Source organism: Python bivittatus, unplaced genomic scaffold (assembly GCF_059951505.1).
Source record: "Python bivittatus isolate LINGU-HERP-01145 unplaced genomic scaffold, Pbiv_v1 ctg000330_np1212, whole genome shotgun sequence".
NCBI classification, from domain to species: domain Eukaryota; kingdom Metazoa; phylum Chordata; class Lepidosauria; order Squamata; family Pythonidae; genus Python; species Python bivittatus.
The window spans coordinates 50,721,589-50,736,083 of NW_028277058.1; the positions used below are offsets into that span (position 1 = coordinate 50,721,589).

Below are 14,495 nucleotides of genomic sequence, written 5' to 3' on the forward strand. Positions count from 1 at the left end.
CTATCATTTAAAAAGAAAACGTAAGAGACAGAGAGAAGCTGATTTTCAGGATAAGTGACCAATAGGGCAAGCCTATTGCTGTATCACTGTTCGTTGATTGTATAAGCACAAAGGCAGCTTGTGACTGATTCTGCTACTTGCTTTATATGTATTTCAAGAAAATGCTTCTTTTAAAAAAGTAAATGTCTTCACAACTGGCAAACGCTGGTCTTAATCATTTAGTGGCTATTCTGGATCACAGGATTCTACACCAATATACCATTCTCCAGCTTTTCAAACCCACTGCGCACAGTCACCAAATTTAGTTGAAACAACTAAATAAACAAAATCAAAATTCTGAATCCAGTTCCATTTGTCATGAGAAGAAGTCTTGTGGATATTATCCAGATAAAGTACAGGTAGTCCTGATTTACCGACCACTCATTCAACAATCATTCAAAGTTATGATGATGCTGAAAAACAAGACTTATGACCGGTCCTTGAAGTTGCAGCCATTGCAGTGACCTCATAGTCAGATGATCATGATTCGAGTGCTTGGCAACCAGCACACATTTACAATGATCGCAGCATCCCACAGTCACATGATCACCATTTGTGACCTTTACAGTCAGCTTCCAACAAGCAAAGTCAATTGGGAAGCCAGCAGGAAGTCACAATTCGTGATCATATGGCATTGCGCTTAATGACCTACGGTGATGTGCTTAATGACCACAGCCGGAACTGACGTCTTAAGTTGGCGCAGTCACATGACGTCACGCTTAATGACCACACTGCTTAGCAATGGAGTTACCAGTGCCAATTGTGGTTGTTACAGGAGGACTACCTGTACTCAAAAATATAAAATGAATTTGCAAAATGCATCATATGGAAGTTCGAATTTTAATTCAACATGGATTATATGGTTAGTATAATCATATGGTTAGATTAATAGAGAATTATCCCATTATGAAAGTTTCTCAAGGACTGGGCCATGGAACATGGTGGTTGATATGCCAGACAGAAGAGGAGTGGAGGCAGGTTACAGAAAGCTTCCGAGAGAGAACATCTTTAAGAGAAAAGCAGCTTTATAAACTCCTGAGTGAAGATTTCCTACCAGAGATTTGCAATATGATTACACAGAAGGTAAAAGATCATTTATTAAATGTGTTTGTGAAGCAGACAGGAACCATGATCAGATAACCAATATTATGTTGTGCTAAACTATTCAGATGATACTAATTTTCCCAGTTTGCAAGTTTTTGCTGCTCAGTGTATAGTATTTTTTTGCATGCGCAGTATACATGATAATATCAGAGTGGCAGCAAATTTTTAAAGGTATTTTTTTATTTATCTATCAAACTTACTCTGCTACAATCAAATGACTCTCAGCGTACATAGTATATAACAAGCAAAAATTAAAATATTCATGATCAGACTAAAATCAATTACAATCACAACAATAACAGCCTAAAAACCCACTCAAAAATCATGAAATATAACAATAAAGGTAAGAGTAACAAATCAGAAATAAGGAAATATGGAAAAGACCAAGATGGCATCAAATATAAACTTCAGAAAAAAGCCCTTTGAAATAATTCAGCTTTTAACATTTCCCTAAAAACCAGCAGGGAGGCAGCTAGCCTGATCTCTTGTTGTGAGGATGTTCCAAGCCACCAGTGCTGCCAAAAGAAAGCAGTGCCTTTTAGCTTCAGCTCCCAAATCTCTCAGAAATGTGGGACTATAAGTAGTGTTTCCCTAGATGTTCTAATAGGTCAGGTTGATAGTGGTTGGAGAAGGTCGTCCTGTAGGTATTCTGGCGCAAACCATAAAGGGCTTTATAGATCAAAACCAGCACCTTGTATCCAGAAAACAATAAGCCAGTATAGGACCCGCAGAATCTGAGCTATACGCTTCCAGTGGAGAAAAAAGATAGAGAGTTGAATGTTTTGAAGAGAGACAGGAAGTATAAATAGTAAATAAATAACATTTGGTTCATGAATTATTCATACCAACTCTGAATTTCTGGAGCATCAGCATATACATACCAATATGTCTTTAGACTTTTCTCCCTAACCTTAAGGTTAGAAGATCTTTAAAGAGTGCATCTTTAGCACATGATTAAGTTCAGGTATCTGTTGAATAATGGGAAAGGGTTAGGATTTGGCTATCAGGAACTGGTATAAAGATACCTTGAGGAATAAGCATTATATGATACCTTCTGTAAATAATACTGCAAGTTTTTAGTGGATAATTGTATTGTCTTGCCACCCCCCACCCCTATACCAGTGATTTGGAGTGAGGGGGCATTCCTCCTTTTGTTGTGATCTGATTGGTATCTATAAAATGTGCATTTCTTGTTTTGACACTTTTTTTTTTTTAGAGAAATAATAAATACAGTAGATGGGCAAACAGTCCTGTCTTGCTGCATATGGTTGGACTACAGGTTATCATGGTGGATATTAGCTGTGAAAGATACTTGCCAATCTCAGCAATATTTTGAACCTGTGGTATTTTGGACTTTGTTCTTGATCTGTTTTCAAAAATCAGCCAATAAGAACTATGATTACAGAGATAAGAAAAACGTACCTTTGCCTAGGATCTTAATGAGCTATTCACAGTAAGAACATACAGTAGTGGGTTACTGTTCTTAATGTCATTTTTAAAAACAACCCCAACAATTCAGACCTGTCATTTCTGATAGGCAAAGATTGAATTTTGAAGTTATTTGTATACTCTAGAGTTCTGTAATAAACTGTAGCAGGGACTTTGCTGATTTGGTCTTCACTGCTTTTTAGGAGAAGCGTTTGCAGCAGACAGAGTTTACTCCCAGATGGATGTCTGATAGTCAGAACATCAAGCCAATACAGCAAGAGGTAAGAAATCTCTTGAGAATGGGAAGGCCTGGCACAATATGTTTTCTTTGTTTTATGCTATGTATAGGTCACCCCAACAGACAAAACAGTAAATTTAAAGAAAAATAAATAGAACAGAATAATATACAGCATTTTTTTAAAAAAAATTAAGAGTAAGTTCTACCTAAGCATTAATTTTTAGCAAATACTGTACCAAACACCAAGTTTTCACTGATATGTAAACTTGCCTTGGTTATGCTACATTTGGTTTTAGATGGAATGTTTCTTCCATATATATTACGTAGCTCTCTGCAAGTTTAACTTGTACACATGAGAGTTGTAAGTATGGTGGGAACTACAACATGGTCTGCCTCCAACATCTTGGTCAGCTCTGCAACATGGCATGAAGTTCTTTAGAAGGATTGTAAGTCCATTTGGCAGAAGCTGTTTGTGGTGAGATTTCAAAGCTACTTACAAGGTCAAATACAAGCAGCTTTGGCATAATTCCACCAAAACTTTATTTCCATCCTACCATGAAGCTAAAACTAGACCTATTCATACAACAGCTTAATTTTATGGTTATTGCCATGAAACTACAATGAATGGACATTTAAGCACCACCTTACACAGGAAACCAGATGAACACTGCCTATACTTCATGCTTCCAGCTTCTATACAAATACATGGCAAAATCTATAGCCAACCGTTTATTGCAATGTCATCTGCTCGGACCCATCTGACATACTAATAATACACATTTAAATCAGACATTTCCTAAAGTGCAGTACAGGCAGTCCCCAGGTTAAGAAAACACAGGTTATAGATGACCCATAGGTAGCAAAATTTGAGTTAAATACACAGTGGTTCGAGTTCATTACACAATACTACTTATACAGTATTATACAATAATACTGTTCCAGCTTACATACAAATTTGACTTATGAACAGACCTTGAGAATGGAACTTGTTCGTAAACTGGGGACTACCTGTACCCATCCAGTAAACTTAAAAACAGATCAAGAGAGCTAATTTCCATGGACAAAAGAGATTCAGAAAAGAAATGGCAAAAACAATCTACTCAAATGCATGGTCAATGATTTACAGCCAATCCTGGACAATAAATTTCCATTTCACAGGTCTTGGGTGGTAGGCTCAATCTATCTATTAACAGAACAACTATACAGATGTAAGAATCAAACCCTGTAGCAGATAACAATTGTAAATTATACTGATGTTTTGAAGTTCTAAAAATAAGGCAAATATATTGATAGATGCAGATTTTGGATGATGATCTATAGCATGATTTATAAACAGAACTAAAAATAAAGGTTGAAGTCTTAGGGTGTATGGGCAAAAGTGCTTTGAACCTCATCTTGGACATATTAATATCTAACCTTCCTTATAGTTTTTAAGGATAAAATTCAGAGAAAAATATACCTCACCACTACCTCTTTGGACAGCAACAAAGTAAATAGCTAATTTAGTGGATGTATCACTTTCTTCAGGTGACCCCAGTCGTGTTTAGTAGAATGGAGAAGCAGAGACGTCGAGAAGAAGAGGAAGAACGTCAGATTCTTTTGGCAGTTCAGAAGAAGGAACAGGAACAAATGCTGAAGGAGGAGAAGAAACGAGAAATGGAGGAGAAAGTCAAGGCTGTTGAAGGCATGTGGATCATCTTAGTGAAATAAAATGTGCACCATTTTTAAAAGGAGAGCTTGAATAGAGTTTGAAAACATCTGTCATGGGTGGAGGAAAGTAGACTTTCAACCACTTATGCTGAAGGTGTGAGGGTAGAAAGAAAGACTAAACAGACTCTCAACTTCTGTACTTCCTTTGTTTTACTGGCACAGTATTACCTTATTGCCTTCTCTGTATTCAAGGGATTTTTCTGGGACCGTTCTCAGTCTAGCAGTGGTAAGATCAAAATATCAGGAGACATCAGAAGAATTTTTACATTTTTTCACCGCTAAGAGTAAATTGTCCAGTTTTAACCATGTTCCCACATTCACTTTTTATCATCCTTATTCCATATTGAGAAGTTTAAAATAGCATACATAGCCTATATTATTTTGTACACTTTTTTCCTATAGGAATAAAAGAAAGAAAATTACTGTTAATCCTAAAATTGCCTTCCCACAGTTGAGCAGCCCCTTGGATTTTTGTGCGAGAAAGCTTCTTTAGGGATGTAATGACTTTCTTCTCCGTGAGCAGAACGAGCCAAGAGAAGGAAACTTCGAGAAGAGCGGGCATGGCTGCTGGCCCAAGGAAAGGAGCTTCCCCTTGAGCTCTCCCACTTAGATCCCAGTTCACCAGCTAGGGAGGAGAAGAAGACTAAGGACTTGTAAGTATATTACATTACATCGCCTTTCAATACAAACAGATTGTCCCAGTTTGTAAAACAGTTGTCGGAGGCAGGAAAGAATATAAGTAACTAAGGATGTATTGAAAAACTTTAACTTCTGTGATAGGTCAGATTCTGTGTTTACTTATTTGTGTTTTACTAATCATAATTTTACTCTTTTATTCTTTCATATGTCTTTCATTTTTCATGGTTTGTATTCTTATCCAAAATGTTTAATTAAGAAAAAGAAAAAGAGATAGGAAGGGAAGTTACAGAAAAAGTATTATTATAAGAATTAAAAAATGAATGGAATTATATGAATTGAAAAGGAGATTGCAGCTGCTGGACTTGAATATTGAATGCTTAAATTTTTACCAAGTTCCAGAGTTGACAGAAAGATGAGGTTTGAGAGACTTTGTGTTCATTTTTGCATTTCACCTTCACAGCTTTGAATTGGATGATGAATTCACTGCCATGTACAAAGGTCAGTTCCAACTCCAGGCTTAAGCTTTTGAAAATCTCTTTATTCATAAAATATTGGTTTCCTGTTTGCATGAATAACGCTTTACTCCATTTTATTCCCTGACAGTTTTAGATGTGGTAAAAGCTCACAAGGACTCCTGGCCATTCCTAGAGCCAGTTGATGAATCATACGCCCCAAATTACTATCAGATCATTAAGGTAAAGAACAAATCTTTTAAATGGATAGCATGGAATCTACCATAATGATAAGAGAGAATATGAGGATGTGTATTTCAAAATCTATTATATTTTCAGGCTCCTATGGATATTTCCAGTATGGAGAAGAAGCTAAATGGAGGCCAATACTATACGAAGGAGGAATTTGTGGGTGACATGAAAACTATGTTCAGAAACTGCCTTAAGTACAATGGTGAAAATAGTGGTAAGAACATAGGAATGTAAGTTATCTCGGTTAAATGCCTGTAACTTGGAAAGCAGCCTATATATTTTCAAACTTCTTGTAGACATAAATAGGACGAGAGGAGAAAGCCCATAATTATTCATTCATAATAAATATATGAAAACATTTAAAATACGCATTTTGTAGATACAAAATAAAAACAGACTACTCTCAAAGGTCATTTTTATCCCTAGCTGATATCTATGGTGTGGGATAGAATGGCAGAAAGTAAAACAAATATTGAGTAGAAATAGGAAAACATTGACTTACTATGAAAAAAAGGATTGGGAACTGTGGTGGTAATAAATGTGTATCTCCTTTGTGAACTCCTGTTATTCGTAATGGCCTTTCACCAGGCGTTAGTCTTTATTTTTCCTCCCAATTAATAGTACAAATAGAGAATAATCTAGATTCTGAACGTAAGATCTAATTAGGAAGGAAATGTCAACACTTTTGAGCTTGTACCTATGTGACTGTTTCTTTCATTTGCTTGTTTAAACACAGAATACACTAAAATGGCTTATAACTTAGAGAGATGCTTCCATCGGGCAATGATGAAGCACTTCCCTGGAGAAGATGGGGACACAGATGATGAGTTTTGGATCAGAGAGGATGGGAAGCGAGAGAAAAGAAACCGGCGGACCATACGTTCCAGTACAGGAAATGTTTGGACCCGATCGAGAGATTCTGAAGGATCTGGCAGAAAACAACCACATGTACAAAATGGAGGAAAACTTCCACCTCATAAGGCAAAACATCATGTCCCCATTTCTTCCTCCTTTTCCTTCTCTTTCTCAGCAGAAGATTCAAGTAGCCATTCAGTTCAACTCTCTGGAAAGATGGCATCTTCTAATGGCCGAGGCTTTCTACGCTCACATCACTATGGTGGAATGCCCAGCTGTGTATCCCATTCTGGGCACATAGTAAGTATCAGTCTAGCAAGAGAAGAGAAGAAAATACCCTTTAGCATAGAGGAAATAACATTAGGCATCCAATCCTAACTTCAATTTTTCCATTTACTTGTTATATTATCCTTTATACTGCAGTCTTCTAGTATTTCCATTGCTCATTCCTTCCTTCATGGTATAGTTATGTCTGAAAAGTATAAGGACCAGAAGATTGTCTTCAGTCTTAACACTTATTTCAGCTACAAACAAATGAATTATTAAGTATCAGACTTTAAAAAAAAAGACCATCTTGTATTGCCACCCACCACTGAGACCAATTGCATAGACTACTTTATACCCACTTTCAAAGAAATATATTTCAGGCCTATGGCAATGGACCATTTTATTCCAAATTGTTCAGCAAATGAGCAGGACTACATTCTCTGTACTTCGTTCCCAATTATAGTCTCGATCACTACTCTGTATGATTGGGGGAGAAATTTCCAATTCAGCCTCAAACACAATGATCAGTTACACTCTCAGATAAGGTGGTGAATCATTCCTCCTCACCATGAACAATGTAACTGACTCTTTTTGAAAAAAATATCAGCACACAATTTGATACATCACCCCATATTGTTTAAAAATGAGGCAATCTTTATTGCTTTGGAAGAATGGAAAGGAAAGTCAAGATCATAGGCACAGCAGCTGAAGCACCTGAAAAAAATATTTTAGGATGGGATGTATTTATTTTCCCATATCTCTTTCAATCAGGGATTATTTTTTGCTGCTTAACTTCTGCAGAAGTAATTTCAGAATTGTTATACCTCTAATTTTGTATTTGTTTGATTTTTCCAGCTGCTAGTAGTAGTCACATTTGGATCTGCTCACTCATGATTCATTAGCTTCTTTAGTGGATGGGATGGGGTGGACTAGAGATGAAAATTTAAATGGTCAGAGAAATATGATGGCTAAATACTTAGAACAAGAAAGAAGATTAATCATAGCAACTTCATTTTCTATTATCATTTATTAATTATATTTATATTTCACCTTTCCTCCAGGAGTTCAAGGCAGCATATATGGTTTTCTCCTCTCCCCCCTCCTATTTTATCTTTGCAACAATCCTGCGAGATAGGTCAGACTGAGTGATAGTGACTGGCCCAAAGACACCCAGTGAGCTTTATGGTTGAGCGAGGATTTGAACTTGGTCTCCCAAGTTCTAGTCTAACACACTAGCCAACAAGGTATATAGCTACTGTGAAATAATGATATTAACATTCTAGAGCGTGTAATTGATGTTTTAATCCTTCAAACCTATATCCTTCGTTGAGGATGACATATATAGTTTTTCCCCTTACCTCCATTTTCTCATCAGAATGATCATGAAAGATGTCAGGTTGAGTGTTTGAATGGTTTAATGTCATTTTATGAGCTTCATGTCAGAGTGAAGACTGAACCTAGATCGTAGTTCAGGGTTTGGCAACCTGTGGCATTCCAGATATTGCTGAAGTATAGCTCCTAACTTTCCTAAAAACATGATCAGTGGTGAAAGACGCAGGGAGATGTAGTTTAGCATCTACCCCTAGGCACTGTTGACTGCACCTGCTCCTGTCTGAAGATGCCTGCAGTTACAGAGGAAGTTTGACAAACTTTATTCTATGCTGCTAGATTTCACCCTGACCACTTCAGGGTTAAGGAATTAATTAATTAATTAAATAAATAAATAAATAAATATTAAAAAGGAAGAAACAGACTTGTAGACATTTTCAACTAAAAAAAAATTCAAGATAGCTCCTATATCTGAAATAACTAAGAATTCCTAACTCCTGCCAAGTCTCATTAGGCGATTTTGTTTTCCTGTCCAGAGGCCACCCATTCCAGGAACATTTGGCTCTCTACGTGGATCTGATCCATCAAAATCATATGGATCACAACGAGTTCCAGAACCACATCCTGGTGAGCCAGGTCAGCAGCACCAGCACTTTGCCATGCAGGTAAGAAACATGTGAAGTGAATTTCTAACTGAACATTTAAAGATTACACGTAAGTCTGTGTTAATTATCTATATTATGTTTACAAATGAAAAATGGCTAATTTGCTAATCTTGATTTTATTATAATTGCTTATTTCTTTATTTCTTTATTTTTATAAGATTTTGGGATGACCATGAAGGCAAGTCAGACAATAAACATTAAGGATAAGAAGATTTGCAACCACATCCAAAGTTTGGGTTTCTCTCAATAGAAGACTTGAATAGATTAGCTTCTGCTTGATTTGTTAATAAGGATAGGATTTTTAGACTAGACAGAACCTTTTGTTAATTGTTCATATTATATTGGCTACTTCAGTTAATTACTGAATATTGACTGGACCTTAATACTGGTTTTGAAATCTCAGATTAATACAATAAATGTTAATATGCAGTACTGATCTAATTTTATTCAATTTTATACTGCTTGTCGATATCTTTTTTCTTTTTCTAATGTTTTGTGTTTTTAAATGTCTACTGAAATAAATGAAGGAGAAGAATAGGAAGTTTTTGCAGGGTGTATAACATGGATGGGGTTTTTCAGTCTGAGGAGTTTGTTTCCTTCCAGGGAATTTTCTGAGGGACATATGCTGAAGTAGACAGGGGTAATGTGGAAGGCCACCTCATCCATTCTCAGATTCACACACACGGTGCATGCATGTGCATGCTGAGCTCCTCCAAGTTAGATTTGGAAGACTAAAGGGAAGACTATTTCCAAACCTATGCAGGTTGGATGGGTGGGTGTGAGGAGTCCATCCCAAACAGTAATTGTGACCTTGCAAAATTGTCCATTTGCCCCTGCACTGCAATTAGGCATAGAAAAATATTATTGCTGTGAGAAGTGGATGGAGCTAGAGTCTCTTGAGATGGATGGAAAGGCCCTGCAAGCTATATTTTAATCATTGGCTGGAGTTTCCTTATCCTCTCTGAGTCTGGAAGACTTGTTTATTTTTTCAGTGGTTTCCAACTCTTTGAAAAAAAAAATTCCAACCATATTGGGGAATAGAAACATCCTAGTTTTAATAATTAAGTTAAAATGCAAAGGTTGGTTTTACTGATGGACATACAATCTGGATCATGAGTATACATAGAAGATCACATGAGTGATGGTTGCTGCTAAGATAATTTCAAGACAGTTCAAGTTGAACACTGATGCTTTGAATCAGGCTAGGAAATATATTAATGGCCAGTACATGGTATTAAATTTTCAGCTTTTATGACCTCAGGAAAACCCGGACAGCTGAAGTTTCCACACTATTTTCAAAGACAGACCCATGTAAAGAAAGTTGTTGTTCTTTCTGGTAACCAGTACTTGGGTACATATGGGTACACTAGCTACTTTAGGTACACTGACTAGTCAGGCTAATATATAAACTATCTAGAGTCTTGGAAGCTAGGCAGTATATAAATATCTCTTGCACAGTACTGAATGTAACAGAGATGCAATCTACCCAATACTTTTTGGAGATGGTTGAGTTTTAAATTCTTTGTGTGAAATGTCCCATGGTAAGAAAGATGTTTCTTTGTAGCCTCCAGTTGGTCTGAATGATCACAGAGGACCTCGGCTTCCAGCTCCAGAAAAGCAAGGATGTACTGGACCAATGCATGTTTCCACAATAGGACCACATCCTGCATCTCTGCAACTTGGGCGAATGAGTGGCCCTCCCTCAGATGCCAATATGTATTCTCCTGGGCAATTCCAGCCAGGATTTCTTTCTTCAAGGCACAATGGACCTCCTATGAGACAACCAGAGACCTCAGAGCTTCCCCCTGGCCATATATACAGATCCTATAAATATCCAAGCCATGCACACCCTGCTGTGTGGAACGGAAACCATGATGCAGCAAATCAGATAGCCCTGGGAATAGACAAGAAATCTCCAGTGGGCCCCTGCTCTCCTATATCACCCCATGCTTTGAGTCACATAATGGACCCTCGGACAGCGAGACAACCTTTGCCCCCAAATCAGTGGTCCGAGCAGTCTAATTTCCTACCTCATGGAGTTCCACCCTCAGGATATATCCGTCATCCAGGAAAAGGCTCCGGTCAAAGAATGCAGCAGCAGCTTCCTGCCTCATTATTTGGATCTGTCTCTCAGATTCAGAGGGGAACCCAGGGTGGGGATTCCATGATGGACAGTCCGGAGATGATTGCCATGCAGCAGCTGTCCTCTCGAGTATGCCCACCTGGTGTGCCTTATCACCCACATCAGCCTCCTCCCTCACATTTATCTGGACCATTCTCACAATTAACTCATGCGGCATCTGCTAATATTCAGCTTCCAAAATCAGTATTAAGGAATGGAAATTCTGAAGATGGCAGTGAGACAATTAATTCAGAGAACAATCAAGGTAATTATACATTCTTGTTTGGCTATGGCTAAATAGTGACTGTTGCATGCAGGTCTATTTGTTTTGTGGGTTAGTTGCTGTGTTGTATAATCTGCTGTACTTATTTAGAAACTGCTATTGTCATTGGTGTTTGGGTTTTCTTTGGAGTTTGTCAGCTTCGATGCTTTGCCATGCATAAATAGTGATTTAATATTAATATGCTACTAATTCCTCCATTGGAATGAAGCAAGTTGGGTGAGCATCATAGTCCATGGAAACTGTACTTCTAACACATTTGGAAGGCAACAGTTTGGGTAAGATTTTTTCTTTTTACCCGCTGTTCTATAATTGTGAAGGAAATTTGGAAGATTGCCTTCAGTTACATTCCAGTTACAGTCTTGTTCTACTTACAGCTTTCTGTAACTGGTGGTAGTATGACACTCAGTTACATGCAAATGTGGTATTAACTAAAGAATTGGAAATTGGAAATAGGCTTTGGTTTTGATAGACACTAAGGCAGGTTAACATTAAATTTCCCTGCCCCTCTTTACTATGGTATAGCATTGCACGTGTTCATACATGTGCGCATTGATAAACCCTTGATAAAATTAAACTGGAAAAGCTTGTAACATTTCATTTCCTTAATGAATTGTGAATTGTATTAATTCCTAAATTAATATAGTGACTTAGATACTGAGGATTAGAGCCCATATATATGCTAGAGGTGTCAGTTCATATGATGAAAGAAGTTTGAATGATATGTTTCCCCCTAAACTGTCTCTCTTTCCTTTGTGCAGTTGAGCTTCCAGCAGAAGTGGATCAGAAAACTGAGTGTCTTTCAGAAGAGACATACCCCAAGCTGCTACCTCATTCTAAAGTCCCATTGCAAATTGATTGTTCCAGGCAGAATTTAACACAGGAAGGGGAAGGAAATAATTCTGAAACTAAAAATAGTTCAAAAGCAACACAAAATAAGAGTACTTGGCCAGCAGAGAATAACTATACAAGTTCTGTATCTCAGAGTTGTATAGGAGATATTGTAACAGTTATGGAGAGAGGACCTGTGCCTGAAAATGATGCTACAGGTGAAGGGTCGTCCAGTGGTACTGAAGGGAAAGCTGTACTTGCTAATATAATAGAAAAGCCTTGTTGCACTGGGGGTGAAAATCTGTTAGAAGCAACTGTGCCTTGCATGGGACAGAGCACCAGCACCCCTGCTGGTGTGGGTGGAAATCCAATGGGAGGCACTTCTAGCCAGTTTGCCCCTCTTTATATGCCCAATTTGGAATATCCAAATTCAGCCACACGATACCACATAAGTTCAGGATTTCAGGGTTTTAGTGCTATAATGGGAGCAAAACCCCTCTCAATATCTCATTCACAGCGTTTCTCTGCTCGGGGCTTTCATCCTAGCAACAGTTCCCACGGCACTTTTCCTCGCTATCGTTCTCACCAGGGAGTGCCATACCCTTACCATCCTCAGCCGCCTCCTTATCACCCCTACCAGCAGCCTCCTTACTATACTTGTCCCCAGGGTTATTCAGGCTGGCAGAAGCCTTTCCCTCACCCATCAAGCCCCACTGGGCATTCGCCTACCCGGTCCCCTCTGGCTAGGCCTCCTTTCTCAGACAGAGGGACAGTGGGCAGTGGCATGCAGAACTGTGAGGTGCTTAGCGCCACTTTGGCTTCCCCAAATCAAATAGACATAGCAGGCACCAAAGAGGATTCAACCAATGGGCAAGAACTGTCCCCTGAAGCTGAGAAAGCAGAGGAGTCCCAAGAAAGGCCTGAGAGTCCCAAAGAATTCCTTGATTTGGACAACCATAATGCCACCACTAAGAGGCAGAGGTCAGTTTCAGCAGGAGAGTATTTGTACGGCACTTCCTTGCCATCTGTGAGTTCTTCTGGGTTTGGATTTGGCCCGTCTGCTTTCCCATCCCATGGCATCATGCTGCAGACAGGGTCACCATATGCCTCACGACATCCAGCCACCCACTTCCAAGCCAGAAGTTATGGGTCAACAGTGAATGCTCACTTGTCACAACATCAGGCCACCAATCAATCCAATGGCCTTGCTCATGAAGGACCTCTGTACCGTTGCCAAGATGAGAATGTGGGACACTTTCAGGCCTTAATGATGGAACAGGCAGGACGTGGAAGTGGCATCGGAGGTCTATCTACAGATATATACAGAACACCAGGGTAAGTCCATGGGGAAGTGCTGAATAGTGTTGTTATTAAATATAATTTTATATAACCTCATTATTACAAATTCCAAAGTTATTTACAATAAACTATTAAAATACAACCAGTAAGTTAAAACAGTATTTTTTAAAAAAAATAATTTAAAAAGTGAGGGAAACAAAACAAAAATGAAGGAAAAAAATATTCATACAGGGAAGTCCTGATTAAGAGATAGGCCTTTAAAAGGAGCCTAACAATGTAATTATAGACACCATTGAGAAAGTTCACATACAGTAACCATAATAGCACTTTCAGCACATGCAGAAGGACATCCTCAGAAAACGTTAGCAGTCACCTCAGTAGCAAAGGCAGTCTGCCATGAATTCTAGTTCCAAGTTGTTTAGGACTTTCAGTGACAAAAGGAAATTCAAGGAAAACCTTGAATTTAGCTTGTTATCTAACAGATAAGTGCAGTTGCTTCAACTTGTGGCCACAAGTCCCTCTCAGCAACCTGGCCGCTACATGCAAGTGCAAGGGCAGCCCCACACCAAGTGCAGTACAGTAGTCTAAAGACATATTTTCCAATGCATGAATCACTGTAGCTGGGCTAGCTCTGTTGAGGCCTTAGATGCTATACGAAGGTGATAATGGGCAGTTGTAATTAAGAGATCACTTAGACCCCCAATGACAGTGATAACTTGGGAGTTACATACCATTCTTATTCAGGAATTGGAACCCCATGAACAATAAGTAAATTTCCCAGTTCCCATGTAAGGCCATCATAGGGCCCATCTTGTTAGACTCAATTTATTGGTCCTCGTTTATTCTATAAATGTGTTCATACTTTGCTTCAGAAATATATAGTGTGTCTTATGAAGAAGTAGAGATGAGTGGTCAACATTTTGATGATATCTAGCTCCAGAACTCTGATGGTCCTCTCAGGGGTTTTGAGTGGAATGTTAAATAG

At 38.4% G+C, this 14,495-nt stretch overlaps 1 protein-coding gene across 1 annotated transcript in view; it reads left to right on the top strand.

The window, feature by feature from the left end:
• CECR2 (CECR2 histone acetyl-lysine reader) overlaps window positions 1-14,495 on the top strand; it is a 145,727-nt gene that overhangs the window by 122,720 nt on the left and 8,512 nt on the right. Inside the window, exons 7-17 of the mRNA XM_088141268.1 lie at window positions 953-1,122; window positions 2,775-2,852; window positions 4,337-4,493; window positions 5,043-5,172; window positions 5,619-5,656; window positions 5,762-5,853; window positions 5,950-6,076; window positions 6,599-7,017; window positions 8,850-8,978; window positions 10,543-11,365; window positions 12,142-13,546. Of these exons, the coding sequence (XP_087997394.1) occupies window positions 953-1,122; window positions 2,775-2,852; window positions 4,337-4,493; window positions 5,043-5,172; window positions 5,619-5,656; window positions 5,762-5,853; window positions 5,950-6,076; window positions 6,599-7,017; window positions 8,850-8,978; window positions 10,543-11,365; window positions 12,142-13,546 (3,568 nt within the window). The remainder of the gene's footprint in view (window positions 1-952; window positions 1,123-2,774; window positions 2,853-4,336; window positions 4,494-5,042; window positions 5,173-5,618; window positions 5,657-5,761; window positions 5,854-5,949; window positions 6,077-6,598; window positions 7,018-8,849; window positions 8,979-10,542; window positions 11,366-12,141; window positions 13,547-14,495) is intronic.